This window comes from Neltuma alba, unplaced genomic scaffold (assembly GCF_004799145.2).
Source record: "Neltuma alba isolate B1F8T4 unplaced genomic scaffold, ASM479914v2 tig00012379_pilon, whole genome shotgun sequence".
In the NCBI taxonomy this organism is placed as follows: Eukaryota; Viridiplantae; Streptophyta; class Magnoliopsida; order Fabales; family Fabaceae; genus Neltuma; species Neltuma alba.
In genome coordinates this window covers 220842-248039 of record NW_021636877.1, presented here as the reverse complement: position 1 = coordinate 248039, position 27198 = coordinate 220842, and the positions used below count along the sequence as shown (strand labels likewise).

Here is a 27198-nt window from a genome sequence, read left to right as displayed (position 1 = left end):
TGAAGAAATTTATCTCGTTTTATAAAAAAATTTTCTAAAAAATGATTATGGATTACTCAAACACTCTTTTTAGTATCAAAATAAAAGTTAAATACAGCAGAGGTAGTAATATACTCCTCGGTCCTTAATATAGGATTCAATTCTTGAGTGGTTTTGGTTCTAAATATAAGACTCATTTCTCATATTTATCAATTTTCTCTAAAATTATATGGATAATCTAACCATAACAAATGAGAGGGAGAGGGATATAAGAAAGATGATTATGGTGTTTTAGGAAAAATGTGTCACTTTTCTTATAATTAACTAACTTACCTAACTTCCCTAATCTAATCAAATTAGTTAAATGGGTCTTATATTAAGGACAGGAGGAGTATATCAAAATTGCGGTGACAAGGGCGTACACAGTAACTTTCAGCGATGAATTTTATAGTCGTGGGAGTCCTCGGCCAAAGGCTAAAGAATGAAATCTTTTGCGCCAACGATCTTTCAACATCTCGAAAGTCCGTGTTACTTTTTCACTCCTCGGATTTTTCTTGGGATGGTTCTTCTGGGCTTTTAGCCTTCCTGGCTTTGCTTTCTTTGATTCTTTCACGGCGCCCGCTGCTGCTACTCCACTTTCAGCTTTATTCATCCGGATCTTCCAATGGATCCTCCGTCACCCATGGAAGGCCACGTGGTGGTCATGCCCTACCCAGGCCGAGGCCACATCAACCCCTTGATGCATCTCTGCAACATCCTCTTGTCCAAGAACAGCCACATCCTCTTCACCTTCGTCGTCACCGAAGAATGGCACGGCTTCATTGGATCCGACCCGATGCCCCGCAACATCCGGCTCAGGACCATACCCAATGTCATCCCCTCCGAGCGCGGTCGTGGAAACGACATGGTCGCCTTCCTTGACGCTGTCATGACCAAGATGGAGGCTCCGTTTGAACACCTACTGGATCGGCTCCACCCACCGCCGACGTGCATCGTACACGACAGCTACTTGTTCTGGGTGGTCGGCGTCGGCATCCGCAGGAATATTCCAGTAGCGTCTTTTTTCCCCATGTCGGCGTCGTTCTTCTCCGTCATCTGCCATTATCGTCTTTTCGAGCAAAACGGACACTACCCTGTCAATTTGTCGGGTAAGAATCCTATTCTACGTGATCTCGCATAAACCTCATCTACGTGAAATTCAAACTGTTTTTCAGGGTTAAATATGTATTTTCCTCCTTTGTGTTAATTTTTTTTTTTAAAAAAATCACTTCATCTGTTCTTCCCTTATATTCTTGCTGAGTATCACTGCCTTTTTATTACATTGTCGACCTACTTAAAATTTTACATTGGTTTGACTCCCTTGGAGTTCTCACATTCCAAGTATTTTAGTAAACCAGACCCGTACGTTACATGGAATTTGGAAAATGATGGCCAGTGTAAGAGTAAGTCGATACTGATAGTTAGATAAATTATTACTTTCGGTCCTAATTATAAGAACTAGTTAACTACTTTGAGGAAATTAAAAAAGTAAGTTGAGTTAGTTATTTGTTTTAAATAGGTGTTGTTTTTCTTAAAATATCTTTACTAATCAAGTGTATTGACTAGAACTAAAAAGGCTATTTTAAAAAAAAAATATAAATATAAGAAACAAAGTAGATTAAGGTCTTATATTTAATACTAAAATAAAAATTAAATAAAATCTCATATTAAAGACCGAGATTGTATTTTGATTCGAATTGGCAAGCTAAGTGACTGGAACAGAGCTAGACACAGCAACTGGCAGAACTACGACATTATTTCGTTTCATATTATCTTTTGTAAAGCGCCAAAGGCCACCCTTTCCTTGAGACCACGTCCACATTTGGAGAATATTAATTAACTATTTGCCTGCTCTAAACAGAAAATGGCGATGAACGTGTGGATTACATTCCAGGGCTTTCCTCAACACGTTTGGCGGATTTTCCACTCAATGATGGCAGTTGGCAAAGCCGGAAAATGTTGCACTGGGTTCATAAAGTCGCTCAATGGGCGCTCAAAGCTCAGTATCTGCTGTTCCCTTCTATTCTCGAGCTTGAATCTCAGGTCATCCATGCCCTAAAAGCAGTTTCTTCGATCCCAATTTACACCATTGGCCCCGTTATACCTTATCTCCCTCTTAAACACAATCCCTCTTCAAGCATCGCCAACCATGATAGTGACCACAGCTACATCAAGTGGCTGGACAGCCAACCCTCTGGTTCTGTCCTGTACATCTCTCAGGGCAGCTTTCTCTCTGCCTCAACGGCTCAGCTTGAAGAAATCGTTGCTGGTTTGCGAGCTAGTGGGGTTCGATTCCTGTGGATAGCGCGAGAAGAGAGTTTGAAGTTGAATGAGACTTGTGGGGATCTGGGTTTGGTATTGCCATGGTGCGACCAATTGAGAGTACTGTCGCATCCTGCGATAGGAGGGTTCTGGAGTCATTGTGGGTGGAATTCTACAAGAGAAGGTGCCTTCGTCGGTGTTCCTTTTCTTGCTTTCCCTTTGATTATGGATCAGCCTCTGAACAGTAAGCTGATTGTGGAGGACTGGAAGATTGGATGGAAAGTGAAGAAGGGGGTTAAAGAAGACGTCTTGGTGACTAGAGACGAAGTTGCAGAGCTTTTGAAGAAGGTCATGGATTTAGGCAGTGAAGAAGGAAGAGAATTGAGGAAAAGAGCCAAACAGATTCAGCAGATATGTCAGCTTGCAATTGCAGATGGTGGCTCCTCTGAAACTAATATCAATATGTTTCTAAGGGATTTGTTGCGAAGTGGTAAGCCATGAAGGCGAACCCGAATAACAATGGTAATTCCTTTGGATAATTTGGTGAAATGGTTCGAAGGTTTGTACTATCAATCAGTTAGTGATCCCATGGCCAGTTTTGAAGCTCTGATCTTCCAAGCTCACGTCCTTAACTTGAGGAGTGGGGAATTAATTGTGTTCCGCTTCACATGCGCTGAATAAGCTTTTGTACTGCTTAAAGTTTATTTTATGCCTTCTTTTTATAGTTTATTTTATGCCTCCTTTTAATGTGTACCAATTTAATTTACAGCCATATAAAAGCGATAGATTGTGTTCGCCTGCGATTTCAATTTTGTTTAAATCAGGTTGATAAAATTTTGCAGTCAAATAAATATAACATTTTATATGTATGCACAGATTATATTTATGAACCCGTAGGTATGCCGTAATATGTTTATTTTTTATGAAATGTTTTACAGTTAATAATTTAAATATTTGCAAATAAATTTTTAAAAAATATTTTAATCACTAAATTAGTTAATTTTTATTTAACTTTTGGGGTGAAGAGATGGGGAAAGGCTTGGAGACACTAGCAGGATGCAGGAATCTCACCAAATCACAATCATATCTAATATCCATCTTCATAGAGTGACTTACCCACTAATAACCAATCACCGTCGTCTCTTTGGACCATACCCGGCACAACCCGCCAGCCTGGACTAGTCCTTCAGTTTTCACAGTTCCCAACCCCATCAAAGTTTATGACTTGGAAAAAAGTAAGTAGTATTTTCATAAGATGGTAAGAATTTTGCATCCACTTCAGGCACAATCGCTGAACCGCTAAATTTTTTTTAGTTTTATATTTGTTCAAAGTTGACGATATTTGGATGGCATATTTGATTTTCTTAAAAATACGTATTTTAATTTTTAAGCATCAAATATGCGTATGGGTGTAAAACTATAATTCGAGCGTGGATGGGGTAATATGCACACAAAAGATCCCAAATGCTCGGCTGAGGAGTAGTTTCGATTTTACGGACTTTGTTCGCCATCTAAAAGGTCGCTCCTTTTTCTCTATGCCTTCGAAATAATGGAACCAAGCCTCTCCCATGGCTTCCTTCTGTCTAAACTCCGTACCACTTCCCCCACCTTCTCACCCTCGCAAACTCACTGAAACTTCTTCCTCCTCCTCGTCTTCTTTACTTCTTGATGGCCAGAATTATACCCCAGCAGGGGCCTTGAAACCCATAGTTGTCAGAGGGAATCCCCCGACTTTTGTATCTGCTCCTGGTCGCCGAATTGTGGCCGGTTTGTTCTCACTTTTCTTGTTTCTACTATTTTGCTTTCGTGATCAATAAGCAATATGCTTGGCAATGCTCGAGTCATGTTCGTTTACTCGTTTCGTTTGGTTTCTTCGTTGAATCATGTCTTGCCTCGCGGTCTTCCAAGTGGGTCCTGGTCATCCTTTGTTGTCTTGATTCCCGTTCCAGCTGAGTCTGATAAAAAATATGCATATCAGTATGAATCTGTCTTTTGTTTAGTATGGGGTCAATATCTCCCTGATTGTTCAGCTGTGGCGTGCATTGTGTAAATCCGGTACTTATGTTACTTTGGAAAAGCCTTATATGAGTATTATCCCTTTCTATTTTCGCTTATCATAGTCAGTGTCAGAGATCTTATTATGCTTCAAGTAATATTAATTTGCATATTCCAATTTTGGCACATTCTTCCCCGTGATGGAATATGGCCCAATGGCATTATACTTTATTAGTATGTTGGTAAACTCACCTGAAAAATAACTATGATCAAAGTAGAGTTTGATTTACTGATGTTTCCTTGGCGTCTTAAAAGTGAATGTCTGTCTTAGCTTCGACTTCTTTGTTTCCTATCTTCTTATTGTAGTTTCAAGCACATCGCTCTGTAGCCTTAGATGTTTGAGCTGATTTTTGTACCCAAAATGTGTAACTATTTATTTGTTTGATATTTCATTGCCTTAGATTTTGAAATTTTAATTAGGTTTTCCAGCTCCATGTGATGGAGAACTTTCTTGAATATATTTAGTTCATTGCTATGATGATGGTCTTCAAGCGTGTCCTTTTCTGATAATCTGACCTACTTTTGATCTTGGTCACATTTCATTTGTGTTTGATATGTCTTATCGAGGTTTGTTTTCCTTGATAGTTGGAGATCTACATGGAGATCTCGGGCAAACTAGAACTGCACTTGAGATGGCTGGTGTATTGAGCTCTGACGGCCAAGACTTGTGGACTGGTGGAGAAACTGTATGCTTCCTTTGTTTTTCAAAATGCACATGTCGAAGTTTTGGTTAGAATAAACAACGATACTGTTGAAACAAGGCCAAGTGTTTTTTTGGCCCCTAAAGGCCAAATCAATTTAATTGTGCTGTGAACCATGTACACATGGCAGCAAGGAACATCATTGTCCTCGATTCTGTATGCTTGAGGAAAAACTATCAACTGATTAGCACTGTACTTGAGTTTAACAGACGGCAATTTCTCTTTTCACTTCACTAGGTGTTGGTTCAACTTGGAGATGTGCTAGACCGAGGTGAGGATGAAATTGCCATCTTGTCTTTGCTACGATCATTGGACAAACAAGCAAAAGCAAAAGGTGGAGCTGTCTTTCAGGTTTGTTGTGTTTCAGATTCATTGAAAAATGCATACCGGGTGTTTATGGATTAAAAGAATTTGGATTATTTTTCTTTTCTGTTATATATCTTTGTTTATGCGATTTTCCATTGATTAATCTTCTTCATTTAGGTTAATGGCAACCATGAGACTATGAATGTGGAAGGGGATTTCAGATATGTTGAATCTGGGGGATTTGATGAGTGCAGTGATTTTCTGGAATACATGACTGATTCAGACAATGACTGGGAAGAGACCTTTGCTGGTTGGGTAGATGTCTCTGAAAGTTGGAAAGTAGATCAGAGGATGTCAAGGAACTCTTGGGGTCCCTGGAATCTAGTGAAGGTATATAGTGTTCTATTTTGTTTTTCAGTTATTGAGACATGCAAATGGGGAGGACCTAGCCTCACACCATGCCCACTGAAGAACGAGAACTTGAATTTCACATTATCTATTTCATTTGATGAATTCGTTTTTCATACAGATATCCTGTACTAAACCAGATCATCGTAACTTTCTTCAATGGACTAATCTAATTTTAACTCATTGCAAATAGGGAAAATTACCCATAGGTCTTAGGGGAAAAAAATTAAATACAGGGAAGTCCAAAAAATTCATATTTACAAGTCAAACTTGCACACTTACTAGTCAAATTTAACAATTCATGTTTACAAGTCAGACTTGTAAAAACAAAAAAGATTGAATTTCTTGGGACCTCTCTGTATTTAATTTTCTTACCTGGGACTATGAGTAATTTTCACGTGAAAATATACTCCTGAGTAAGGGGCAATGGAGAGAAAAGTTAGTGAACTCTGAGAAATACGCTTAGCACCATTTAGACATCATTTGTTACTTCTTAAAGTGACACATAATAGTTACTATTTGGAATAGGAGCACTACTATATTTTCTTCAAATGTGATATTTTGTTGTCGATTTCTGATAAAGTTTTCAAACAATTAGGACAGAGGCAGAAAGGAATCATTGCCAGATCAATCCTTTTTAGGCCTGGTGGCTCATTAGCGTGCGAGTTAGCAAGGCATCCTGTTGTACTCAAGGTCAATGACTGGGTCTTCTGTCATGGTGGCCTTCTTCCTCACCACGGTAAAAATTCTTCTAACGTTCGAATTTGACTTATCCTGGTCCTAAGTCTATGCTATCAACTGTTTTGTCATGGTTTCTAGCACTGTTTCAAGTAAACAAAACCTCTCTCCTTTGAATTTGAAATACTTGATAATTTGTCTTTGTAATTTTCTTCTCCCCTCACTTGTCTGTAGTTGACTATGGAGTGGAGAACATGAATAAAGAAGTGTCCGACTGGATGAGAGGTCTGAGTGAGAACGATGGTGATCCCAAAGTCCCTTTCATAGCCACTAGAGGCTACGACAGCGTTGTTTGGAATCGTTTGTATTCAAGAGATACAATGGACTTGGTGGACTATAAGACGAAGCAGGCAAGTACTCTGATGTGCTAGTTTTAATTTGCAGCAAATAAATATAATCTCCTAAGTAGTGGGATTAGTAGAAAGTAGAAACACATTATTTTTCCCATCAAACTCTAGTTTTATGATCAGTGCGAGGATGCTTATTCTTTCTCCACTGCTTTTGTCTTCATTTTGCAGTGAAAGTTTCTCATATTTATTTGTTTGAGTTACATGTGCACATGATGGATCCATTATCCATTGTCTCCTCCAATGCATGCTTGTAAGGGGCCACAGAGGCTTCATGAAATTCGTAGGGTTCCAAAGACTTCGGAATTTGACACTGAACATTATGATTTTCAGGTATATTCCATTCTTGAAGAGACACTACAAGCAGTTGATGCTAGGGCCATGGTTGTTGGGCATACTCCTCAACCCATGGGTGTAAATTGGTAAGGAAATAATATAACTCTTGACCTTGTTCAAGATAGCCTCAAGTAATGGAGATCTTGGGTTGAGTTATAATTTGGTATCAAACTTGATATGTAACTAGATGGCTGTCTAAGTATTGCGCTTCAGAATATTTTGATGCCCTGAACTCAAGTCTTTTCTTTCTGCAGTAAATACAATTGTAGCATATGGCGTGTGGATGTTGGAATGTCCGGCGGAGTTCTTAATTCGAGACCAGAGGTATAAATAAGCCATGGGCCAGTAAATAGAACGATGTTTCTTCGTTATGAGCCTCTTAAAGTATTCACCTGGGTGACAAAATGATGCTAAGCACCGTATTGTTATTTATTTAATATTATATTACCTTTAGTCCTAAATATAAGAGTTAGTTGACTAATTTGAGTAGATTAAAGAAATAAGTTAAGTTAGTTATTTGTAATAAATAAATATTGTCTTTCTTAAAATATCCTTTCCAATCAAATTTATTAGTTAACACTATTATTATTAAAAGGACTATCTTAGAAAAAACAAATAGATAAATATAAGAGACAAAGTGGATTGGAGTCTTATATTTAAGACCAAAATAAAAGTCAGATAAGGTTTTATATTAAGGACCGGGGGTAATATTTGATAAATGCAACCATGCACATTTCATGCAAGGCAAGCATTGAATCCTTTATGGGAAGTGATTTCCTTTAATGCATGTGTACTATCTAAATCTGATTAATCATGTCACATGCTTTCGAGCCATAGTGATATCTTTTTGTGCCTATTTCTCTCAGTTCTCTGTTGAGTTAGTATAATGGTTCATGGGATTCATGCACGAATTTGTTTTTCCCAGGTTCTGGAAATTAGAGGCAATGAAGCAAGAGTTATTAGGAGCAAAAGGGACACATACAGCGAACTTCAGGTTGTTGAATATATTTAGAGACAAATAATTATCGACCAGGTAGATTGAATTTCAACCGGTTTGCCTATTGTTTGTTCTGTCGTAGTATCAATTGGGAATATGAGAAGTAACGCTGCTACAATATCTTCTTCTACCTTAAGGACAACGTAATCCCAGTCCTCATGTTGCTCCTAAGCCGTTTGTCTGGCAGTCTTTAGCATTCTCAAAGTGGAACTTGTCCGAGCATGTACTGGTCACACACTAATGCTAATAATACATATGTACATGCAACTTGCTGGAGCGTTCTAATGCAGATGCATTTCAACTTGCCAATAACAGTAATGGTCATGATGATGGTGGTGGTGATATCTTGCTCATCCACACAATATTGCTGCAACCATGATTCCTTATTTCTTAACTGTGCATCTGCAGGAAGGAAAGGCCTCCAGCTAGGTCCAATCCAATAATGTCAAATTTACCATCCGTTGATTTGCCAAGTCACAGTCATTCGTTGCTTCTCTGGAACTCGTGATGACTGGCACAGCGCACCAATTTTGGCAATTCAATGGGTTTTTGTATGTATCGTTCTCTGGTGTTTCCAATCTTTTTAATACCAAAAAGGGTTCAAACCATTGATCTGTACTCGTATATATTTTTTCCCCTAGTTTTCTGGTTGAATTTTAGCATTTGTATGCTAAAATTACTGGCCATAAGTGAGCTCATGATAACTGTAATCTCTTCTAATGCACCACGATGAACTGAAAAATTAGTTATGCGATCTCAAAGTGCTTATTCTGTTATGGCCTATCAAGATCGTAATTACGGTTGATCTGCATTATGCGCACGCATAAACACATGAGAAATACGAGTAATACCAACTCCGACACTTGATATAAAAGTTAGATAAGTAATTTAGAGTGAATAAAAAAATTAATGAAATTGGTTATTTGTAATAAATATGTGTTTAAACTATTTACTTTCATCATGTGCATTGGACAGTTGACTCTTGATGGGAATCTTTACAATAGAGAGATATTGTGGACAAACAAGAATCTGTGCAGTTGGTAAAAAATCAGCTTATAACTTATAAGGTTTTAAGTTTGAATCTCATTGTCAATATAAGAATCTTGTTAATGAGCTGTTTGTAAGTATTTCTGTACGTGTTATCTAAGACTAGAAGTATGTCTTGGTCCGGGAGCACATTCCATGCATGGTCTCATCGCAATTTGAACCATCAAAATCGATTTAGAGCATGGTCTCATCGCAATTTGAACCATCAAAATCGATTTAGATGGTTTATATTGAATTTAAATTTTTTTATATATTTTAATCAACATTTTATTTTTATAGATACAGATTTTAAAAAAAATAATATCATAACTAACATATCCTTAAAAAAAATAAATTTATCATTGAAAGATTATATATTAAAAATTTTAAATCTAAATCATCCATATTAGATTTTGAATAGTTTGGATTGTATTATAGTGATAAGCATATGATGCTCATCATTATGATGAGCACTGAATGAAAACCCGCCTTGGCCCTGGTGAGTCCAACTCATTTAAACTTTTTGCTATAAAAAAAATAAGGATATTTTGTGAAGAAAAAATTATAAATTTAGGAGACAAAATAGATTAAAATATTATATTTAACAATAAATTAAATCTTCTAACTAATTTTTATATTGAGAATAAAAGGTTGTATCATTTTTTTTAAAATAAAAGGCCTCGAAAAGGTGCAAAATTAGATAGTTAGAAGCAATGGAAAGGATCTACACGTTTTTTTCAATTTAAGGAAAAAAAAAAGATCTACGTGTCATGGATGGAATGTCCCTGCAAACAACTTCAATATTTAGGAGATAACTGCTGTGAGCCAGTGAATACGCATATTAGTTAGCTTTTCTTTTTCTTTCTTTTTTTTAATGATGTTGGCGTTTCTTGACATGTAGTCAAAAGTGACTATTGAATCTTACATTCCAACCTAAAATTGTATTCTCGTAATTCAGTTTGATCAATTATCGTAGAGCTTGCTTAAATCCTCGACAAAGTTTTTTGTATTCTTATCCGTCGTATTATCAATTCATAACGTCATTCTCACGAGAAAAAAAGCCATCACAGTTACATGAATAAATTTTAAAAATGCACTTCCAGTAAAATTATAATAAAAAAATGGTTTTTAGAACGCAATGTCGCGTGATTAAATTTTCTTAGAAAAATCACATATGATGAACATCCTTGTTAAAGAAAATTAAAAACCTGTAATTAGTTGTACAATCATAAACACACGAAATTCCTATAATTCACCAAGATGCTTGTTGTTTCCATGCCTTCGGGGGTGTTTGGATAGAAACCAAACCATGGTTTCAGAAGTGCTTTTACGGATTACGAAGTAAATATGTGGAGGAGATTATCTCGTTTTGCGGAAAAGTGCTTCTGAAACCATGGTTTTGGGTTTCCCAAACACTCCCGAAATCTAACTTTCCACTTACTTAGGATTATGAGTTGCGAATAAGGAGGATTGATGCACATCTGATAAGTATATATATAGTGACAATAATCAGGATCATTGATTTATCAAGCCCGATGGTAGTTGGCCGGTTTCTTCGGTTTCGTGGACATCTCTAACGACTACCTTTGTAAGCTCCGCCTCGGCTAGAACCCCTTCTTCAACCTCACTCCTATTCTCTCTATATAACTCCCACCCAGACATCTAATGGTCTAATGCACACTCTGCTTCCCCATTCCCTTATTCTTCGATACCCTTCTCACCCTCCATCACTCTCCACCATGACTTCTTCCCTCACTCTTCCCTCAATTTCCCTCAAGAAGCTCCACTCCCCTCCCACTCGCTCCCAACCTTCACTCCCCGCCAATTCCCTCTCCTTCCGAAATGGGGTTTCAAGTTTTAGTCTTAAACACTCGGATCGATCTAGGGTTTTCATGAGCGTATCGGTCGGATCTCAGGCGACTGTCGACGATGCTTTGTTCTCTGACTACAAGCCTAGTACCGCTTTTCTGTTCCCTGGCCAGGTACAGTTCACACAACTCTTGGTCGCTGGATTTATCAAAATTGAGGAATGTCATTGTTGAAAATGTTGGGATTTTACTTTTGGAAGAGAAAAGTTGTGAACTTGTGTGTTTATTCTGGGAAATCTGCACTTCTATGTTCTTGCTTTGTCTGTCTATATCTGGGCGAAATTCGCATTCGAAAGGTCTACCAACCAAGGAAGTTAAAAAAAACGGCTAAATCAGTATGTAGCCATATACTTTTCAGTAGCCGGTTTAAATGAATTTGGAGCTCGGTTTTGGACACAGCTGAAACTAAGAGGTAGTGTTTTATGTTATGACGAGAAGTTCATCCATTACTGGGCATATCATTAGAATTCTATGGGGTAATTCAGGTTAGCGAATCGCCCCACCTAGCAATCGCAATCATTTTTTTTTAAAATATTCAAATGAATAACATGTGTAACAGAGATGACAGCGTATTTGATTCATTGACATCTATTAAAATTGTTCTGTATGTGAAATGTAAGAAGTACTATTGACTGAAGGCTAAATACTGCCTTATGCTATTTGCACAGTTATACTAATTAAAGGAAATCTACTTTTGATGTCCATGCAGGGTGCACAAGCAGTTGGAATGGGAAAAGAAGCTCAAAATGTGCCTGTTGCTGCATCACTGTACAAGAAAGCAAATGACATATTAGGGTAGTTATACACAAAAGTTTGTCAAGTTGATGTTTTGGTCTCTATTGTAAGTACAATAACATATCTTTTGAATTCAGGTTTGATCTTCTCGATATCTGTATCAATGGACCAAAAGAAAAGTTAGATTCTACAGTTATCAGCCAGGTATTCTGCCTCTGCTTTTTAAGAAGGATTTTATCATGTATGTCTCTAGGCCATATGTGCTGTGCTTTTAGAAGTTTCATTGTTCCACCCAATTAAAAGTAGCTTATGTGATGGTAATTCAAAATGGGACATTTCAGAGTCTTCTATTGTTTGCTTTGAGAAGGGATTGGGGGATGGAAGTGATCTAAACGTTAATCGAAACTACTGATGCTTGTCTATCATTATGTTAATATGAATACGCCAACTTGTTCTGAATGCCGTGATGGTTGGTTATAATGATTGTTTCAAATTTCAATAACTAAACATTTACCATCTGATTTTCTACTTTCTCAGCCGGCTATTTATGTCACAAGTCTAGCTGCAGTGGAGCTACTACGTACACGTGATGGAGGCCAGCAGATTATTGACTCAGTTGATGTTGCATGTGGTTTAAGCCTTGGAGAATATACTGCTCTGGCATTTGGTGGAGCCTTTAGGTGAGGTTTCCAAATTAAGTACTTTCCTTAATACAATCTCATCCATCATAAAAGCTGTACGATATGAAAGAAACAAGTATGACCTCTGTAAGCCCTTCTTTTCGGCAACGCCACTTGTGTGATGAAATTGATGGTCCTATTTATTTTGATTTTCAGAGTTTTGTTATTTGAAAAAACTCGGTAGATGCATGAGTATGTTATCCCAACTATGAGATACTTCTGAACGTCAATATTGTTGAAGAAGGATGAAGAATTACGTTCTGGTCCTTATCTGTGTGATTTACTGATATGCATTGTGTGATTGATATGTCTTTTAACTGATTATGTTTGAAATCTTTTGAGATGGTCAGCATTTCTTTAACGCGCTGTTGACTCCAATGTTGTGTTTCATTTGTAAGCTTTGAAGATGGGCTCAAGCTGGTCAAATTGAGGGGTGAAGCCATGCAGGTGAGCAGCCTCTGCCTCTTGTTTAAGACATTATCTGACTCGCATGAATTTGTGTGTAATTCATTGTTTCCGTGCTTAATATTTTCCCTTCATACAGGAAGCTGCTGATGCTGCTAAAGGGGCCATGGTTAGTGTGGTAGGACTGGATTCGGAGAAGGTTCAGCAATTGTGTGATGCAGCTAATCAGGAAGTTCCTGAAGCTGAGAGGGTTCAAATTGCAAACTACCTATGCACTGTAAGTTTAATACGTATCCTCCTCCTTAATTTAATTATTTATGGTGTTAAGATTTATGATGAGTACCTAACATATATTGACTGATTTTCTATGCTGGTAGGGAAACTATGCTGTCTCTGGTGGCATAAAAGGAATAGAAACAGTGGAGGCAAAGGCAAAGTCTTTCAAAGCTCGAATGACAGTATGAATTTTGTCCCTTATCTGCCTTGTCTTGCGCTAATTACTCTCTCGGAAGTAACACCACTTCCTTACTTTGGCAGGTGCGTCTTGCTGTTGCTGGTGCTTTTCACACTGGTTTCATGGAACCAGCTGTGTCAAGATTGGAAGCAGCATTGGCAGCTACAGAGATTAGAACCCCAAGAATTCCAGTCATCTCCAATGTTGATGCACAGCCACATGCGGATCCTGACACGATAAAGAAGATATTGGCACGCCAGGTAACACTTCTATCAATATCCTGTGCCTGTCGGTCGTGAACTGGAAAATGGAAATAAGTGCACCCTGAATTCATTTCGCAGGTTACTTCCCCTGTTCAGTGGGAAACAACAGTGAAGACTCTTCTAACCAAGGGGCTGAAGAAAAGTTATGAATTGGGACCGGGAAAGGTAAGAAACTTTGGTAGCAAGTACTAGCATGATAATGTATCGCAGGCTGAGCACCTGGATTTAGCATTCTCTGTCCGAATCTCGTATTATTCACGGCTTCATTTTTCCTGCTAACTTGTAGGTTATTGCTGGGATTATCAAGAGACTGGATAAAGGTGCTGACATTGAAAATATTGGCGCTTGAGAAGACAGTGAGGTCTTGCTTCTCTTTCAGTGGCTTGCAAGGACACATGGTTAAACGTGAATTAATTTTTTTCACGGGATCATCAGCTTGTGCTAAATCCAGTAAACATGGGAGAAAGTTTCCTCGAGGGCAGAGACCAAAGATTAGTTATAACTTGTCAGTTAGACGTCAATTTTGTAACCAAAATTTCATTCTCGGATTGGCAGCAACATGCTTCTCTCTTTGTTCCAAACATAAGTTATTGCACTTGTGGCGGGAATAATTCTAGCTTATATCATCTTATAATACCCCTAATACCTTCTGTTAAAATATTTCAAGGAATGTACTGACGAGTCATGTGTTTGAAATTCGCCGAGCTTTGCGATTCCTATCACTTAACTCCCCCCCCCCCCCTTCCTTCCCTTTTGTGAACTGAAACAAACGCACAACTATAGGACATTATCACAGATACCATACATTATGTATAATTGTTAAGCTTTAACTCCTTCCTCTGCCGTTGTGATCGTATGGCGAATGTCCCAGGCATGCAATCTGTAGAAGATAACCTCTCCTGTAATGACGAATCACAATCTCGTAATGCATTTTCCCCAACAAGAAGATCTGCGTCTAATGATCACACGTCATGTTGAAGGACCAAGTGAAGGACTTCTCTTGTTACAACTTGCAAGCAAAAGAAAGCATGCTGCATGCTTCAATCTTCATCTCGATTTCTCATATATTTCCCTAAATTCAAAGAACCGTGTGCAAACCAAAATATGCTACTTATTCAGCTTTAATTTGACCAAAGCAAAATATCAAGGAGATATGAACCATTTGCAACTTTTTCAACTCTACATGCAATCAAAGGCAAATTTAAAACGAGATAAGAAAAGAAAGAAATCTAAATAGTGCAGATTCTTCCGAACAAACCAGTGAATTCGTACAAACAAATGAAAATTCAGAGCAGAAATCAATGGAGAATTTTATGATTAACCATAATCAGTTGTTCAGTTCTGTAGCGGGGTTAGGGAATTGCCTCAATCTGCGAAGCTGATCAATCCAGCGATCCTCGGGAACATGAGCAGCCCAATCAGGAACGATTCCACCAAACGAGACACCACGCATCGCCTCCCTCACTCTTGTGGCGTTCTCCACCGACAACGGCGCATTCCTTCGGTTTTCATCCTCTCTGAATGCCATCCGAATCGCCCGCTCCGACGCCTCTCTCATCCTTTCCTCTTCCTCATCCTCGCCGTTCATTTGCTCCACGCCCACGTCGTCGTTTAGAACCAGAGATGACATCCCATTCTCCGTTCCATACGAGCAGTAGCCGTTCGGAAGCTGGTGGAAATGATAGCTGTGTTCTTCGTCCGAGTTGACGTCACTGCCGCCCCTACCTTCGTCTTCGCCGACGTTGGAGATCGGCTGGTAGTATTCCGGCACTTCATCGCGACTTGCGTCCGCATCGCTGTCACTAGCGTCGCCTAAATGAAAAAATCTGACTAAATACACAAACAATCGAAGATCCAGAGAGCTCCGATTACAAGAAAGCGAAAACGAGGATAAGGAAATCGTACTTTGGTTAAAATCGGTCGAAGAAATGGAGCTAGCATTCATTGTTGTTGAGCGAACGGATGCAAACTTCGGACAGGGAAAAATTCTAAACAGTAAATTCACGCCAGATCATAATCGAAGGATCTTGGATTTTTTTTTGACCGAAGAAGGATCTACGATAAGTTCTGCAATTTTCGACAATTAAAAATAATGAAAAACTTTTTATGACAATACTAGTATGACATTGAAACCAAAAAAACAACTGCACCAGCCGGGAATCGAACCCGGGTCTGTACCGTGGCAGGGTACTATTCTACCACTAGACCACTGGTGCTTGTTGACGAGGTGAGGCAACAAATATTTATATGCTCATATCCTTCCGTGAGACTTTCATCTCCGCCACAAAAATCGATAGACGTTGATTTTCAAGCTAAGCTAGACAGCTGGGGGGTGATGGTGAGCAAGGTGTGAAGCGGGAAAATGGCAATTCCCATATTCAGGGCCTCAATTTCTCAGTCTCAGATTCAACCATCCATTCATTACTTTTCTGCTACCCGTTCACGCGTAGATGAAACTAACAAGAAGAGGAAGATGGTCCTTTCTTGTTCTCCCTCCCAATTCCGTCCAACTCGGTAAATGAGAATCCGTTTTTAGGTTGTCCCCCAGGAGTATGATTTTACTAGAGAATTGATTCCTATTCCTGAAATTATAGGTCAGAGGTGTCATTTTCTGTTGGGACATACCTCATTCCGCATCCAAAGAAGGTAGTGAATACTAGCATGCCTCTTTCCTCCATAATTCTGATTAATGTTGGTCTCGTGCCTGTACTGGATGTCCTTAAGCGCCTAAATTTATCTATTCTGATTTCTGGAACTTATGCCATCTGCTCAAGCCATCGTCTTTCTAACTTTTAAGGTTGACAGAGGCGGGGAAGATGCTTTCCTTGTAAGCAGCTATGAGGGGGGAGTAATTGCTGTTGCTGATGGCGTCTCTGGGTATGATACTTGAATATTCCAAGTTTCTTCTATTCAATTGAAATCATTCATCGTTAAACTTAGGAAAGCCGAAATAGTGTCTCAAACTTTGATAAAACCGGGAAAGATATCGGTTGCATTCGGGAGAAATTATATCTTACATCGAATTGCTGAATTATCTTAATATGGATTGATATCTATTTCATTTGCTTGTAATGCATTGGAATTTATTTTCTTTATGGTAATGTCAGTTAATCCTTTTGGTTCAGTCAGAAAATAATAGTACTTTCCTATTATGTTTACAGTTGGGCTGAAGAGGACGTGGATCCTTCACTATTCCCCCGTGAATTGCTGGCTAATGCTTCCAGTTTTGTGGGGGATGAGGAGGTTGTATAACCCGGATGCATAAATTGATCATCATAGTTATTATATTGCTTTCCTAGTAAACTTGTGCATTCAAAAAGGAGAGAAAATTAATTGTTATATCTTAGTAAGGTAAATCTTATGCATGTAGTGCAATTAATTAAAAATATGTCACTTATTGATGGAACCATCAGGTGAACTATGATCCTCAGAATCTCATAAGAAAAGCACATGCTGCAACTTCCTTTATAGGATCAGCTACTGTGTAAGCTTTTCCTCCTTTGGTAAAAGTGGCAGTTTAAAATTTTAAAATGAACTCGCATTTTCAATGATCTCACCATATACCTCATCTATGTGTTCTCTGAGAAGCATTGTTGCTATGCTGGAGAAGAATGGGACTCTGAAGATTGCCAATGTCGGCGATTGTGGATTAAGAGTTATTCGCTGTGGTAAGATCCAGAGCTAAGCTATATTTGCCATTTGCTAATCCTGATATCTTCATTGTCTTCTGCAATTTGCACTGCTTTATCTTCCCTTTCCCCTTATCCTCCTCCGCTCTTTGATGTTGATAACATTTTTAATGTGCTTGTCCCAGGTGACGTAGTCTTTGCCACCTCTCCTCAAGAACATTACTTTGACTGTCCATTTCAATTGAGCTCTCAAAAGGCTGGCCAGACATACCTTGATGCAGTGGTAGAGACATTGCCACTCTCAAATGTCAATGAAAATGTTTTTTTTTTTTTTTCACGGCAGAGACAATTTGGTTTTATTTATTGTTTACTACACTGATGCATCAGGTGAGCAAGGTAGAGCTGATGGAAAGGGATACAATTATCATGGGATCCGATGGGCTTTTTGATAATGTTTTTGACCATGAAATGGTCTCAATTATTGCTAGTTACACTGATGTTTCTGAAGCTGGTAGTGTCTTCCCTCGTTGATTAGATAGACATCTTGACCACTTGGACTTTTGCTGACTAAAAACTGATTTTGTTGCTAGCAAAGGCATTAGCTAACTTGGCAAGCAATCATGCGAAGGATTCGAATTTTGATTCTCCCTATTCAATAGAGGCCAGATCCAGGGTAAGAAAAGAACTTCATGTTTATTTTGGGCTCCATATGTGCCATACGAAAACAACTTGATCATAGGAAAGGGGCCTTCAAAAAATTTGTTCGATAAAGGATATTGATATTGTCCTGGAGGAGATTTTCAATTGAAAGGAACATCGAAAATGATAATTCTGTGGTAACCTTTCTATGTTGTGGAAGGCGACTTTCTCATTCTTGAAAGAGAAGCACTTACCACCAAAAAATGCAGAATACGTTTTCCCATGTGCTGTGTATTCTTAAACGTATGGACCAGCCATAAAATTTTCTTTGACGAACTGTTTTCTTGTCTTGCTAATAATAACCACTTGGCAGGGAATTGAAGTTCCCTTTTGGAAGAAGATTCTTGGAATGAAGCTTATAGGTATGGTATAATAGCTATAATAATATTACTAGTGCAAGCAGACAACCCCCCCCCCCAAAAGAACAGTGCAAGCAGAAAAAGTTTTCCCTACATTGAGCTGACCGCATCATTTTACTGCAACAGGCGGAAAGCTAGATGATATCACTGTGATTGTTGGGCAGGTTGTGAGTTCATGAGATTTTCTGTTCTCCCCCGAGGATCATTTCACTGCACAGCTCAGTGTGGATCAGGCAAGCACGAGAATGACATGGATCGTTCCTCCTACAACGGTTTTAGATGTCCTCCAGGAGGACGCGGAGGAGCTGCTCTCACGGGAGCACAGATTTTTCCTTTTTCTTTTTCTTTTTTGGTTAAGTCTAAAGTAGAAGAGACCTTGGAAGACCTGAATTGTTGAGACCTTGCGCATGAACACTTGAATTTCTTGGAGCTCTGAATAATAAGAATTTATTTAAGGACATGCTCACACTTTGGCAACAATGAGTTATTCCCCATGCATTGTACACGTATTATGAAGTGACAAAAACCTAGACATGAAAAGTGACAAAAAGCAATAAAAATTATATGATGATATTACAAAAATTTATAGATCGTGTAAAGTTAAATAGAATAGAATCTATCCTCAAAAATCTGATGCTTGCCGCACAAGCAAACAAATGACAAATATTACAAGATATTCCTCTCAAAGGCAGTTGCTGAACAATGAAAAATCTACTTCAGCTGCTTTATTTAGTTGACAGTATCACTTCACTTGTCTTTGATTGAACTCTTGGAAAAAGCCCTTTCCAGCTTCATATGTGGACCAGCAGATTGCAGCGGCAGGAGCATGGAATAGCATCCTAGGAATCCATCCTCGCATGAGCCCCCTGTACCCATCCTTTTTCACTATAGTTTTAATAACATCCCCGATTGAACCACTCTTGAATCTATCACAGCCGCAAACACCCTGCATCATTGATGGCCGAGTTTAGGTCAACATACGCCCACCAAGAGTAAAAAGGACAAGGACTTGGAAAAATAGGTAAGACAACGGCCTCTTTAATCTAGTTTCATTTACTACGATCTTTATAACCGGAGTACCAAATATTTATAACAAAAAAGTTGCAGCACGATCAAATTCATGAAAGAATTAGTTGAGGAATCATGACATAATTGTATAAACCCAATCTCATTCTGAACCCTTTTCTGTATGGCCCCTAATAAACATTCGAATCCCCCTCAAGGAAGAGGGCAGATGACACGAAAATAGCTTAGAGCTCTTATCAGCCCCTGTATTTGCAGGAATTTCCATAGAAAAGAGATAACATCATCAGCTTCATTTCGATTCAGCAATCAGCATCATTTCCCCTTCAACTAAAGAATTGGTTCGTCAGCTTGATTTTCAGTTTCTTGTTCATTAGCACTTCTTACAACTGCAAAGAGGGCATGCTATAACCTAGGTGTGTTGAATAGAATCATAAAGAAACTATGATACGGCAGCAAGCTTTTTGTTGGTAGAACCAACATTACCAAAATATAAGGTAACAAGATGTTCCCTTCTCAAATCCAATCCGGGTAACCCACATATTCACTGATTATAATGTAAGATAACATGACCTGTTAGATAGAATTATATACAACCTTGCCTACTCTCTCTCACTCACTCACACAATTAGTAGCAAATTTTATCTGAAGTAGAACCTTATTAAAGGAGTCTAAAGTTATAATGTATGTACAAGAGTACAAGACTACAATAGTTATTCCTTAGAGCATGGGAGACTACAATATCTGGAACCGACTTCAGAAATTTGTTCCATAGTTTGAGTCTCAAGTCATAGAATCCCCCATGCGTTGATTGCAAAAACATTCTCCAGTTTGATAAAATACTCCATTTTCTTCTTTTTCTCCCCTCTAGGCACAAATTCTAGATTGAGCTTTCAAATCTTGAGCATAAGCCAACACAAACTTAGGTTGACAAAGGCAAGTAACAAGTCCAATCAAGCAAAACAGAATATTTTAGGAACAAATATAAAGCATGAGGGTTAAGAGAAATTTATACCTGGCACTGCAACTGAGTTTTGACCACATCAAGCGGTGTGGTAACAGCGGCAGCCAATGCACCAGCTGCAGCTCCAGCAGTTGCGTGAACAACGAAACGTTCATCATCAGCACTCTGAGGCGAAATCTCCTTAAGGCCTCTTTTTGCGGCCTCATAAGTTGCAAAATGCACTGCTGTAAATGGGGCGTTCATCACAATTGTAGTCCTATAAGATGCATAAAAAGCCCCTAATCCCTCCTCGCTCAAAACCCTCTTCACACAATCCCAAACACCCTTGTAACCACTGTTACTCAATTGCAATCTCTGCTTCACCATATCCATGGGTGTAAACACAGCATCGCTCGCAACAGTAGCACAAACACCAGAAATCGCATGGGCAGTGGAGTTTTTGGGATCCCCATGAGAAAAATACTTCTTACAAACCTCATAAAAGGAAAAATACACGGCGTGTGCTGGTCCAGCACCAAGACCCATGGCGCCTATCCCTCGATATAGTGCAGATGGACCCTCAGACTTCAAAATCGACTGGAGGGCTTGGCGAACGCTGACGGACTTAATGGGGCATGACCCAAGAGCTTGCATATGGGTCTTCACGGTGTCGACGGGGAACATTGCCACGTGCTCGACGACGCCGGCAATGGAGCCAGCGATCATGAACTGCCAAAAATGGAGCCCATCGTGAGGTGACTCGACGAGCTCCGGATGGAAATCTGGCGGCTGCGGAACCGGCCGAAAATCAGGGTTTTGGAATTCGGCCGTTACGTCCGTGGCCATGAATAGGCTTAGGATTGTAGGCAGAAAAGGAGAAAAATTGGGCTCCTATTCTGCCCCCAAATCCAAAATCGTGACTGGTAAACTGATCCTTTCAGGCTGAATTCTTGTAAATCTTTGATGTTAAAGATTAGGTGCAGGTTTGGGAGGATTTTGAATGCGAGATTCTTGCACTATAAACAGTTATCGCATAAGAGGGAAGCTTAATCGCAGTCCAAAGAATAGGAAGAGCAGCGAACACGGATTAAAGGATGCTCTCCTTGCCTTCCTCGAGCATTGAACCTGCAGAAGCCAAATAGGAGACGGTGTTGAATGCGGTTTTGGATTTGGTTTTACGACCTTGTCGTTTTCCGTTGCACCGAAAAAAAAAAAATCAACTTTAGGGTTCCAAAAAATTTGGGGTTTTACCTGATCTCTACTGCGATTGTTTGCCGTTTGGTATATATTTAAGGGAAAAATAACACAAAAAGAGGATAGAAATTGCAATATTCTAATTTAGATGCCTAAGATGTCAAAATTTTAAGAGAGGAGGTGGTGCCTGATCTAATATTTTGTAAATATAATTAAATAATTAAAATGCCTTTATATCAATTTTTTAAAAAAAAAACTATTAAACTTGTCATTATCAATGTATTTGAGTTATTCAACATTTATTATTGTCAATTTACAACTTATTAATAAATATTTTATTATTGTTAATATATTTTTTATCATTTGCTGTTTAATACTTGTGATTATCAATTCACAACTTATTAATAAACTTTTTAATACGAGGATATTTTTGTCATTTAACTACATTTGTAAAATATCAGATCAGACAGAACTTCCTCTTATGAAATTTTGACTTCTTAGGTGCCAGAATTGCTTGCAATTTTTAACTTCTTTTTAGGTTATTTTCTCTATATTTAATAGTTTTAAATTTCATGTTCCTATCTTTCAAGGGATGTTAAAATTAAAAACTTTCAGAACTAAATTAGTCTTAAATGGGAAAATTGGGATAAACCTTCCCTGTTAGAAATTTTGTAGTACACCAAGAAGAACTCCCCCCCCCCCCCCGGGGGGGAGGTTAATGGTGCCCTTATGTTTTGTCAATTTGCTCTCGGGGGGTAAAAGTCAATCGGCTTTTGTCGATAGTTCGGGTGAGTGTGACTAAGCTTCCAGTTACGTCATATTCTATCCTATCCTAATCTTATAAAAATTAACACTCAACTGATCTTTTGATACAAGTAAGTGTAACACGATTATTTTCAGGATAAACAAAAATCGCCTCCTATCAGCACGGTTTTTTTCATTTATATAATCTAAATAAAAATTATGTTTTTTCATTTCAACGTGAGTTGTTGCTTATCCTTTTCCGTGTTGCCGGAAGAAGTCAACAATACTATAATATAAAAATTATGTTTCTTCCAAAAACACATAGTCCACGAGGCATTGGCAGGTTGAAGAAAAGTCAACAATAATTTATCGAATAATAATAAATATCAAAAAATACTCTTTTTTTTTGGGTTAGGGGGGGAGGGAAGTTATTGAAGTGGATGTGGTGAGCCCATCACTATCAGAGAGCCACTGTTTTTTATTTATTTATTATGGAATAATGCACTTGTCCAGAAGCAAACTACAAATTGCGGACTCTACGGCCCAAAAAATAAAAAGGAAATTAGGACTTGTAAATTATGACGCGCCTCACAATATTTACAGCCTTCTTCTTTTAGGTTTGTGTGGGCCGAAGGCCACCCGGAACCCAAAAACGGTCTTGCTCTCAGACGGCATTTCTGAATACGAGGGCCTCTTTCGTGTATAAATAAACTACCTGGATATTTAAAAAATACTTCTCGTTTTAATATAAGAACTAGTTGAATAATTTGATTAAATTAAGAAAATTAGTTATTTATGATAAGTAGGTGTTGTTTTTCTAAAAATATCATTGTTAATCAAGCACATTAGTTAGAACTATCACTATTACAAAAACTATCTTTAAAAAAAATGAATAAATATGAAGAATGAAGTGAATTAGAGTCTTAATTTAAAATCAAAATAAAAATTAAACTAACTTTTATAATAAGAATTAGAGCTAGTAAAATACGGACCGTTTAACTATAATGACTCCACAAGTACTACAATTCTTTCTGTATCCGAAATATGCCGTTTTAATTCATATACATCGTAGTCTGGTTTTCCTATGGACCAAACTTCTATAAACGGTCTGCACATCCAAGAAAAAAACTTTTATGGGTCTTTTTTCACAAGTTTTGAACTACGCAGCGACTCATGTTTCCGCTGCCCAATTTTAAGACCTCGTTTTGAAATTTTATAATTAGAACTAAGAGTAATATTTACTTTGGATCTCTTTACAATTTTAAACCGAACCTGTTTTGCTCTGGGCAAATCCCTTAGAGGGCGTTGAATATATATATATATATATATATATATATCAGGGTTTATATTTCTTTAACCACAAAAAAAGGGAACTTTCATGATTTACATGATCCATTCTTTTCTATTCTTATATTGTACATGTCAATACTATTACAAAGTACTTATTTGGTCCTATTTACAAGACAAAGAGAAAAAATATTTTTTTGTTTTATTTATAGAGTACTTAGAGAAATTTTTTGTATAGATATATGTGATGAGCATAAGCCCAAAGGGAGAGCCAAATCCCAAAAGACTAGCCTATTAGGAGGGAGAGTCCCTTGAACTTATAAACCCCACAACACCTGTGAGATTCCCCAATATGGGACTCATAACAAAGCACCCCTCTCGAGAGCCGACGTCCCCGGCGGCTCCACTCTACGGCACTTCACTCGGTTTTCTTACCGGTCAGAACCCTCCGCAGGTAGCCCTTTCCGGTTGGCCAACTCCCAATGAAAGCACCAATGTGATGAGCATAAGCCCAAGGGGAGAGCCCAATCCAAAAGACTAGCCTATTAGGAGGGAGAGCCCCTTAAACTTATAAACCCCAACAATACCTGTGAGATTCCCCAATGTGGGATTCATAACAGAGCACCCATCTCGAGAGCCGACGTCCCCGGCGGCTCCACTCTACGGCACTTCACTCGGTTTTCTTACCGGTCAGAACCCTCCGCAGGTAGCCCTTTCCGGTTGGCCAACTCTCAATGAAAGCACCAATGTGATGAGCATAAGCCTAAAGGGAGAGTCCAATCCCAAAAGACTAGCCTATTAGGAGGGAAAGCCCTTTGAACTTATAAACCCCACAACACTTGTAAGATTCCCTAATATGGGACTCATAACAATATACTATTTTACCTTTCATTTATTGGTGTGTTGACTTTATTTACATAAGGTATAATGTATATTAAATAGGGATAAAGTTAAAAAGTTGTTAAATTTTAAATGAGAGTTAATGAAGTTTGAGGTTTCCCTTGATCTCCGCAAAACATGTTGGAAATAACTTATAAATAGGATTAGAAAAGAAGTATACCGGGTTACAAATAAACATAAAATTCAAGCGGGAATGCATGTAACATCGCTCAGCCTCATTCTTTCTCTACTTCGATAAGCTGACATAAATCTTTTTCTGAAAGATGTTATGGGATCAAAGGCTTCAATGATCAGGCTTTTTTAAGGTTGCTGCGTCAAAACCCAGATTTCCCTGCCTGGAAACTTTCAGGCCTCTTCAGACCTAACCGACAGAGACGCTTTTCACCGAGTTTGCACAACCCCCACAATTTTTTCCACCATTCAAAATCCTGTGTGTGTGTGAGACAAAAGTACACTACTATTTATGCTTTAAAACATGATATTTAGAAACAGGGACAAGAGCACGAATTAAGGTTCCACTATGAAGAAAGTGAAAATACCTAAAACATGTCTTCCCACGTCAACAAACGAGTACACAACCAGCACAAAACTGCGATATATCCCATCAAATTTATTGGAACCACTCCTGCCAAACAAGTCTGCCACTTTTCACCGACCGTTCGCATGATATGCTTCTTTTTTCCTTTCACAAAGCAAAACAATAAATGTAAACATCACGTCAAATAAGTCATGAGGCAAAGCAAATAGATTAATAATAGTGCACAGACCAATAAACCAGTATCGATCAATTCCTCCTCCTGATATAAAGTTGAGTTCTGCATAGACCATGCATTTGTAGAAAGTCGTCAGAACTACGAGAGAGAGCCTTTCGGAGGATTCCGGTGTTACCGAGGCCGTACGTTGATGAGTTCGATAAATTTGGTTCAAGTCCTGATTCATCAGCCTTTGCCTCAGACCCATCTCAATCTCTGATCAACAATATTTGCGTCAGATCGAATGTAAGCCATTTGTATGACCAAGTCATCACCGGATTCAAATGGCAACATTATTTGATGTGACATATATAGTAACGTACGAAAGTAAATTGGTTTCAATAATGATAACTTTTGACGACGAAAAGTTCGGTTTGATTTCACCAAGATGTATATACTTAAAGCGGTCTATAGAACATTATTAGCAAGGTACGGATATTGATTATATATATGTATGGTGCAAAACATGGTAACTCGTAAAAATGTTTGGGACCACACACACACATGCCCCCGTCTCAAATCAATTATACAGCTTACCTACCCGTAGGGTCCCCAATAATGCAGTACTGCATATATATCATTTCAATAACCTAGTGATGCACATGCTAATTAATTCAACAACACATTTCATTTATTTAGATTTGAATGGCTCTAACCAGGCGATGAGATAAGAAGCGTGTGTTGTTATTATGGAGTTTTGAGACGACAGGCAGATGAGGAAGAAAGAGTCGCGTACGCATTATTGAAGATTTTCAGGTACCACAAAATAAGAAGAGGTAAACAGGTGCAGACAAAGGGGAAAGTGGACATAGCTACGAACGATCGAGCAGCCCTCGAAACTGCCACAGAACATATGGTGATGGCACAAAAAATAGGAGAGCCTTCTCAAATCAAGAGGGTTTGCTTTTTGTTGTCACAACGCTTTTGTTTCCCAAACAGGGAATTATAATGAAGCCAAATAATATGTATAAACGGCTCCTGTCTATATACTAGGCGCCTAGCTCTCCTCCTCCTCCTCCTTCTTGGTATCAATTATCATGTTTACTGATGAAAGCTTTACACTGTGCGACATGACCCTCAGAACTGGGTGACCCCCTTTAGATTTGGTCTAGGTTGCGGGACAGGACAGTATGGAGCAGGGATAATACTTGTTCCTTACGATAGTCACTAGTCTAGGTGGCCACTGTTTTGTTGTTGTCGGTATTGCATATCCTGATTGTTTCCGCTTAACATAGGAGCCTTTGAATGTGAAGTTTGAACAGTGAACCACTCTAATATGTATCAATTGTAACCCATATTTTGGTTCACTGTTCTGGCATTCATTAGGATCAGTTTGAATCGACCCAATTCGGCTCATAATATTGAATCGCTGATTCAAAACATTATAAAATTTATAACAACCGACCCAATTTAAGGTTGTAAACATTTTTTCCCAATTCTGTATCAACAAAAACTCAGTGAATTGAACATATATGTTTCCGTCGTGATGAGACCTGCGGGACCGACGTTCCAATCATATAACTGTGGCCCTTCATTAAAAGTAAACGCAGAAGCATGGGATACTACACAAGTTCAATTGTGTCGGATAATTTGCCCGGAAAAAAATTGTAGGTATGCCGATTCAGATCCCTCATATATGATTGCATGGGAAGACATTAGAACTTATTTATTTGCCGGAATTAAAAAAGACATTGGGACTTACAGCGGAGGAACATAAAAGAAAATCTGGTTAAATGCAACAACATATGAAACTCAGAAGTCAAATGTAGTTACATGGCTTGGAGTGAATGATACTGGAAGAAGGTTTTAGTTGAGACGTCAAGAGATGTCTTACATTATACTCCTTTCATTCGAGTTAAAATTACAAGGCACTTCTATCTCACTTCCCCTGTTAAAAAAATGAAAATAAAAATAAAAATAAAACTTAAGATCGTTAGAAGTTAGCTACTCTTTCGGTGTCTGCCCTTATTTAATAATAACTCAATCACAAATAACTACGGAAATCTCATTAATTCCAAGTATTCGTCAAGGAATTTTAATTTTTGAAGGTCCTAAAAAACACCAACATG

The 27198-nt window shown here is 38.4% G+C and overlaps 6 protein-coding genes and 1 non-coding gene across 14 annotated transcripts; 4 read left to right on the top strand and 3 right to left on the bottom strand.

Annotated features, from left to right (window-relative positions):
• The first annotated feature begins 439 nt into the window (after nucleotides 1-439).
• LOC114726472 (UDP-glycosyltransferase 87A1-like) lies at nucleotides 440-3083 on the top strand. Its single transcript, XM_028913076.1, has 2 exons — nucleotides 440-1127; nucleotides 1880-3083. Exons 1-2 carry the CDS (start codon nucleotides 644-646, stop codon nucleotides 2779-2781), a joined length of 1386 nt encoding a protein of 461 aa, XP_028768909.1. The 5' UTR covers nucleotides 440-643; the 3' UTR covers nucleotides 2782-3083.
• LOC114726475 (shewanella-like protein phosphatase 1) lies at nucleotides 2761-8940 on the top strand. 3 transcript variants are annotated; one of them, XM_028913079.1, is made up of 10 exons: nucleotides 3801-4047; nucleotides 4921-5021; nucleotides 5274-5387; nucleotides 5520-5732; nucleotides 6354-6489; nucleotides 6663-6838; nucleotides 7169-7257; nucleotides 7426-7495; nucleotides 8097-8204; nucleotides 8306-8940. In XM_028913079.1, the coding sequence occupies exons 1-9, from the start codon at nucleotides 3849-3851 to the stop codon at nucleotides 8181-8183; spliced, it is 1185 nt and encodes a 394-aa protein (XP_028768912.1). In that variant the 5' UTR covers nucleotides 3801-3848; the 3' UTR covers nucleotides 8184-8204; nucleotides 8306-8940. The 3 variants fall into 3 exon arrangements, with proteins under 3 accessions (XP_028768914.1, XP_028768912.1, XP_028768911.1); XM_028913081.1 differs by lacking the exon at nucleotides 3801-4047 and adding an exon at nucleotides 2761-2839 and having other exon boundaries at nucleotides 8097-8940; XM_028913078.1 differs by having other exon boundaries at nucleotides 8097-8940.
• A 1808-nt stretch (nucleotides 8941-10748) lies between these two features.
• On the top strand, nucleotides 10749-14295 carry LOC114726480 (malonyl CoA-acyl carrier protein transacylase-like). Its single transcript, XM_028913088.1, has 10 exons — nucleotides 10749-11176; nucleotides 11772-11857; nucleotides 11935-12001; nucleotides 12335-12477; nucleotides 12876-12924; nucleotides 13022-13159; nucleotides 13260-13340; nucleotides 13420-13596; nucleotides 13678-13764; nucleotides 13886-14295. Exons 1-10 carry the CDS (start codon nucleotides 10868-10870, stop codon nucleotides 13946-13948), a joined length of 1200 nt encoding a protein of 399 aa, XP_028768921.1. The 5' UTR covers nucleotides 10749-10867; the 3' UTR covers nucleotides 13949-14295.
• A 47-nt stretch (nucleotides 14296-14342) lies between these two features.
• LOC114726479 (uncharacterized) lies at nucleotides 14343-26564 on the bottom strand. 3 transcript variants are annotated; one of them, XM_028913086.1, is made up of 5 exons: nucleotides 26554-26564; nucleotides 24833-24843; nucleotides 15505-15587; nucleotides 14964-15411; nucleotides 14343-14498 (listed from the first exon to the last, which is right to left on the bottom strand). In XM_028913086.1, exons 3-5 carry the CDS (start codon nucleotides 15542-15544, stop codon nucleotides 14426-14428), a joined length of 561 nt encoding a protein of 186 aa, XP_028768919.1. In that variant the 5' UTR covers nucleotides 15545-15587; nucleotides 24833-24843; nucleotides 26554-26564; the 3' UTR covers nucleotides 14343-14425. The 3 variants fall into 3 exon arrangements, with proteins under 3 accessions (XP_028768919.1, XP_028768918.1, XP_028768920.1); XM_028913085.1 differs by lacking the exons at nucleotides 24833-24843; nucleotides 26554-26564 and having other exon boundaries at nucleotides 15505-15651; XM_028913087.1 differs by lacking the exons at nucleotides 14343-14498; nucleotides 24833-24843; nucleotides 26554-26564 and adding an exon at nucleotides 14505-14671 and having other exon boundaries at nucleotides 15505-15650.
• On the bottom strand, nucleotides 15745-15815 carry TRNAG-GCC (transfer RNA glycine (anticodon GCC)). Its single transcript has one exon. It is a non-coding gene; the product is annotated as a tRNA-Gly (tRNA).
• LOC114726478 (probable protein phosphatase 2C 26) lies at nucleotides 15910-18746 on the top strand. 4 transcript variants are annotated; one of them, XM_028913083.1, is made up of 11 exons: nucleotides 15911-16113; nucleotides 16194-16245; nucleotides 16397-16476; nucleotides 16761-16842; nucleotides 17013-17083; nucleotides 17188-17267; nucleotides 17414-17511; nucleotides 17616-17739; nucleotides 17819-17901; nucleotides 18241-18289; nucleotides 18413-18746. In XM_028913083.1, exons 1-11 carry the CDS (start codon nucleotides 15962-15964, stop codon nucleotides 18463-18465), a joined length of 924 nt encoding a protein of 307 aa, XP_028768916.1. In that variant the 5' UTR covers nucleotides 15911-15961; the 3' UTR covers nucleotides 18466-18746. The 4 variants fall into 4 exon arrangements, 2 of the variants coding, with proteins under 2 accessions (XP_028768917.1, XP_028768916.1); XR_003738510.1 differs by lacking the exon at nucleotides 18241-18289 and having other exon boundaries at nucleotides 15910-16113; nucleotides 17824-17901; nucleotides 18413-18427; XR_003738509.1 differs by lacking the exon at nucleotides 18413-18746 and having other exon boundaries at nucleotides 15910-16113; nucleotides 17824-17901; nucleotides 18241-18294.
• LOC114726477 (mitoferrin-like) lies at nucleotides 18956-21323 on the bottom strand. Its single transcript, XM_028913082.1, has 2 exons — nucleotides 20325-21323; nucleotides 18956-19232 (listed from the first exon to the last, which is right to left on the bottom strand). Exons 1-2 carry the CDS (start codon nucleotides 21096-21098, stop codon nucleotides 19029-19031), a joined length of 978 nt encoding a protein of 325 aa, XP_028768915.1. The 5' UTR covers nucleotides 21099-21323; the 3' UTR covers nucleotides 18956-19028.
• Nucleotides 26565-27198: the final 634 nt, after the last annotated feature.

Coding starts and splice junctions, on each gene's coding strand:
- LOC114726472 (XM_028913076.1), top strand. CDS start 644: ATGGATCCTCCGTCACCCATGGAAGGCCACGTGGTGGTCATGCCCTAC. Junction 1,128..1,879: donor CTACCCTGTCAATTTGTCGG/GTAAGAATCCTA, acceptor TGCTCTAAACAG/AAAATGGCGATGAACGTGTG.
- LOC114726475 (XM_028913079.1), top strand. CDS start 3,849: ATGGCTTCCTTCTGTCTAAACTCCGTACCACTTCCCCCACCTTCTCAC. Junction 5,733..6,353: donor GTCCCTGGAATCTAGTGAAG/GTATATAGTGTT, acceptor CAATTAGGACAG/AGGCAGAAAGGAATCATTGC. Junction 6,490..6,662: donor TGGCCTTCTTCCTCACCACG/GTAAAAATTCTT, acceptor ACTTGTCTGTAG/TTGACTATGGAGTGGAGAAC.
- LOC114726480 (XM_028913088.1), top strand. CDS start 10,868: ATGCACACTCTGCTTCCCCATTCCCTTATTCTTCGATACCCTTCTCAC. Junction 12,002..12,334: donor ATTCTACAGTTATCAGCCAG/GTATTCTGCCTC, acceptor CTACTTTCTCAG/CCGGCTATTTATGTCACAAG. Junction 13,160..13,259: donor TTGCAAACTACCTATGCACT/GTAAGTTTAATA, acceptor CTATGCTGGTAG/GGAAACTATGCTGTCTCTGG.
- LOC114726479 (XM_028913086.1), bottom strand. CDS start 15,544: ATGAATGCTAGCTCCATTTCTTCGACCGATTTTAACCAAA. Junction 15,412..15,504: donor TTCGACCGATTTTAACCAAA/GTACGATTTCCT, acceptor TTTTTCATTTAG/GCGACGCTAGTGACAGCGAT. Junction 14,499..14,963: donor GATCAGCTTCGCAGATTGAG/GCAATTCCCTAA, acceptor TCGTCATTACAG/GAGAGGTTATCTTCTACAGA.
- LOC114726478 (XM_028913083.1), top strand. CDS start 15,962: ATGGCAATTCCCATATTCAGGGCCTCAATTTCTCAGTCTCAGATTCAA. Junction 17,084..17,187: donor TTTATAGGATCAGCTACTGT/GTAAGCTTTTCC, acceptor TTCTCTGAGAAG/CATTGTTGCTATGCTGGAGA. Junction 17,268..17,413: donor ATTAAGAGTTATTCGCTGTG/GTAAGATCCAGA, acceptor TGCTTGTCCCAG/GTGACGTAGTCTTTGCCACC.
- LOC114726477 (XM_028913082.1), bottom strand. CDS start 21,098: ATGGCCACGGACGTAACGGCCGAATTCCAAAACCCTGATTTTCGGCCG. Junction 19,233..20,324: donor AAACTCAGTTGCAGTGCCAG/GTATAAATTTCT, acceptor TCAATGATGCAG/GGTGTTTGCGGCTGTGATAG.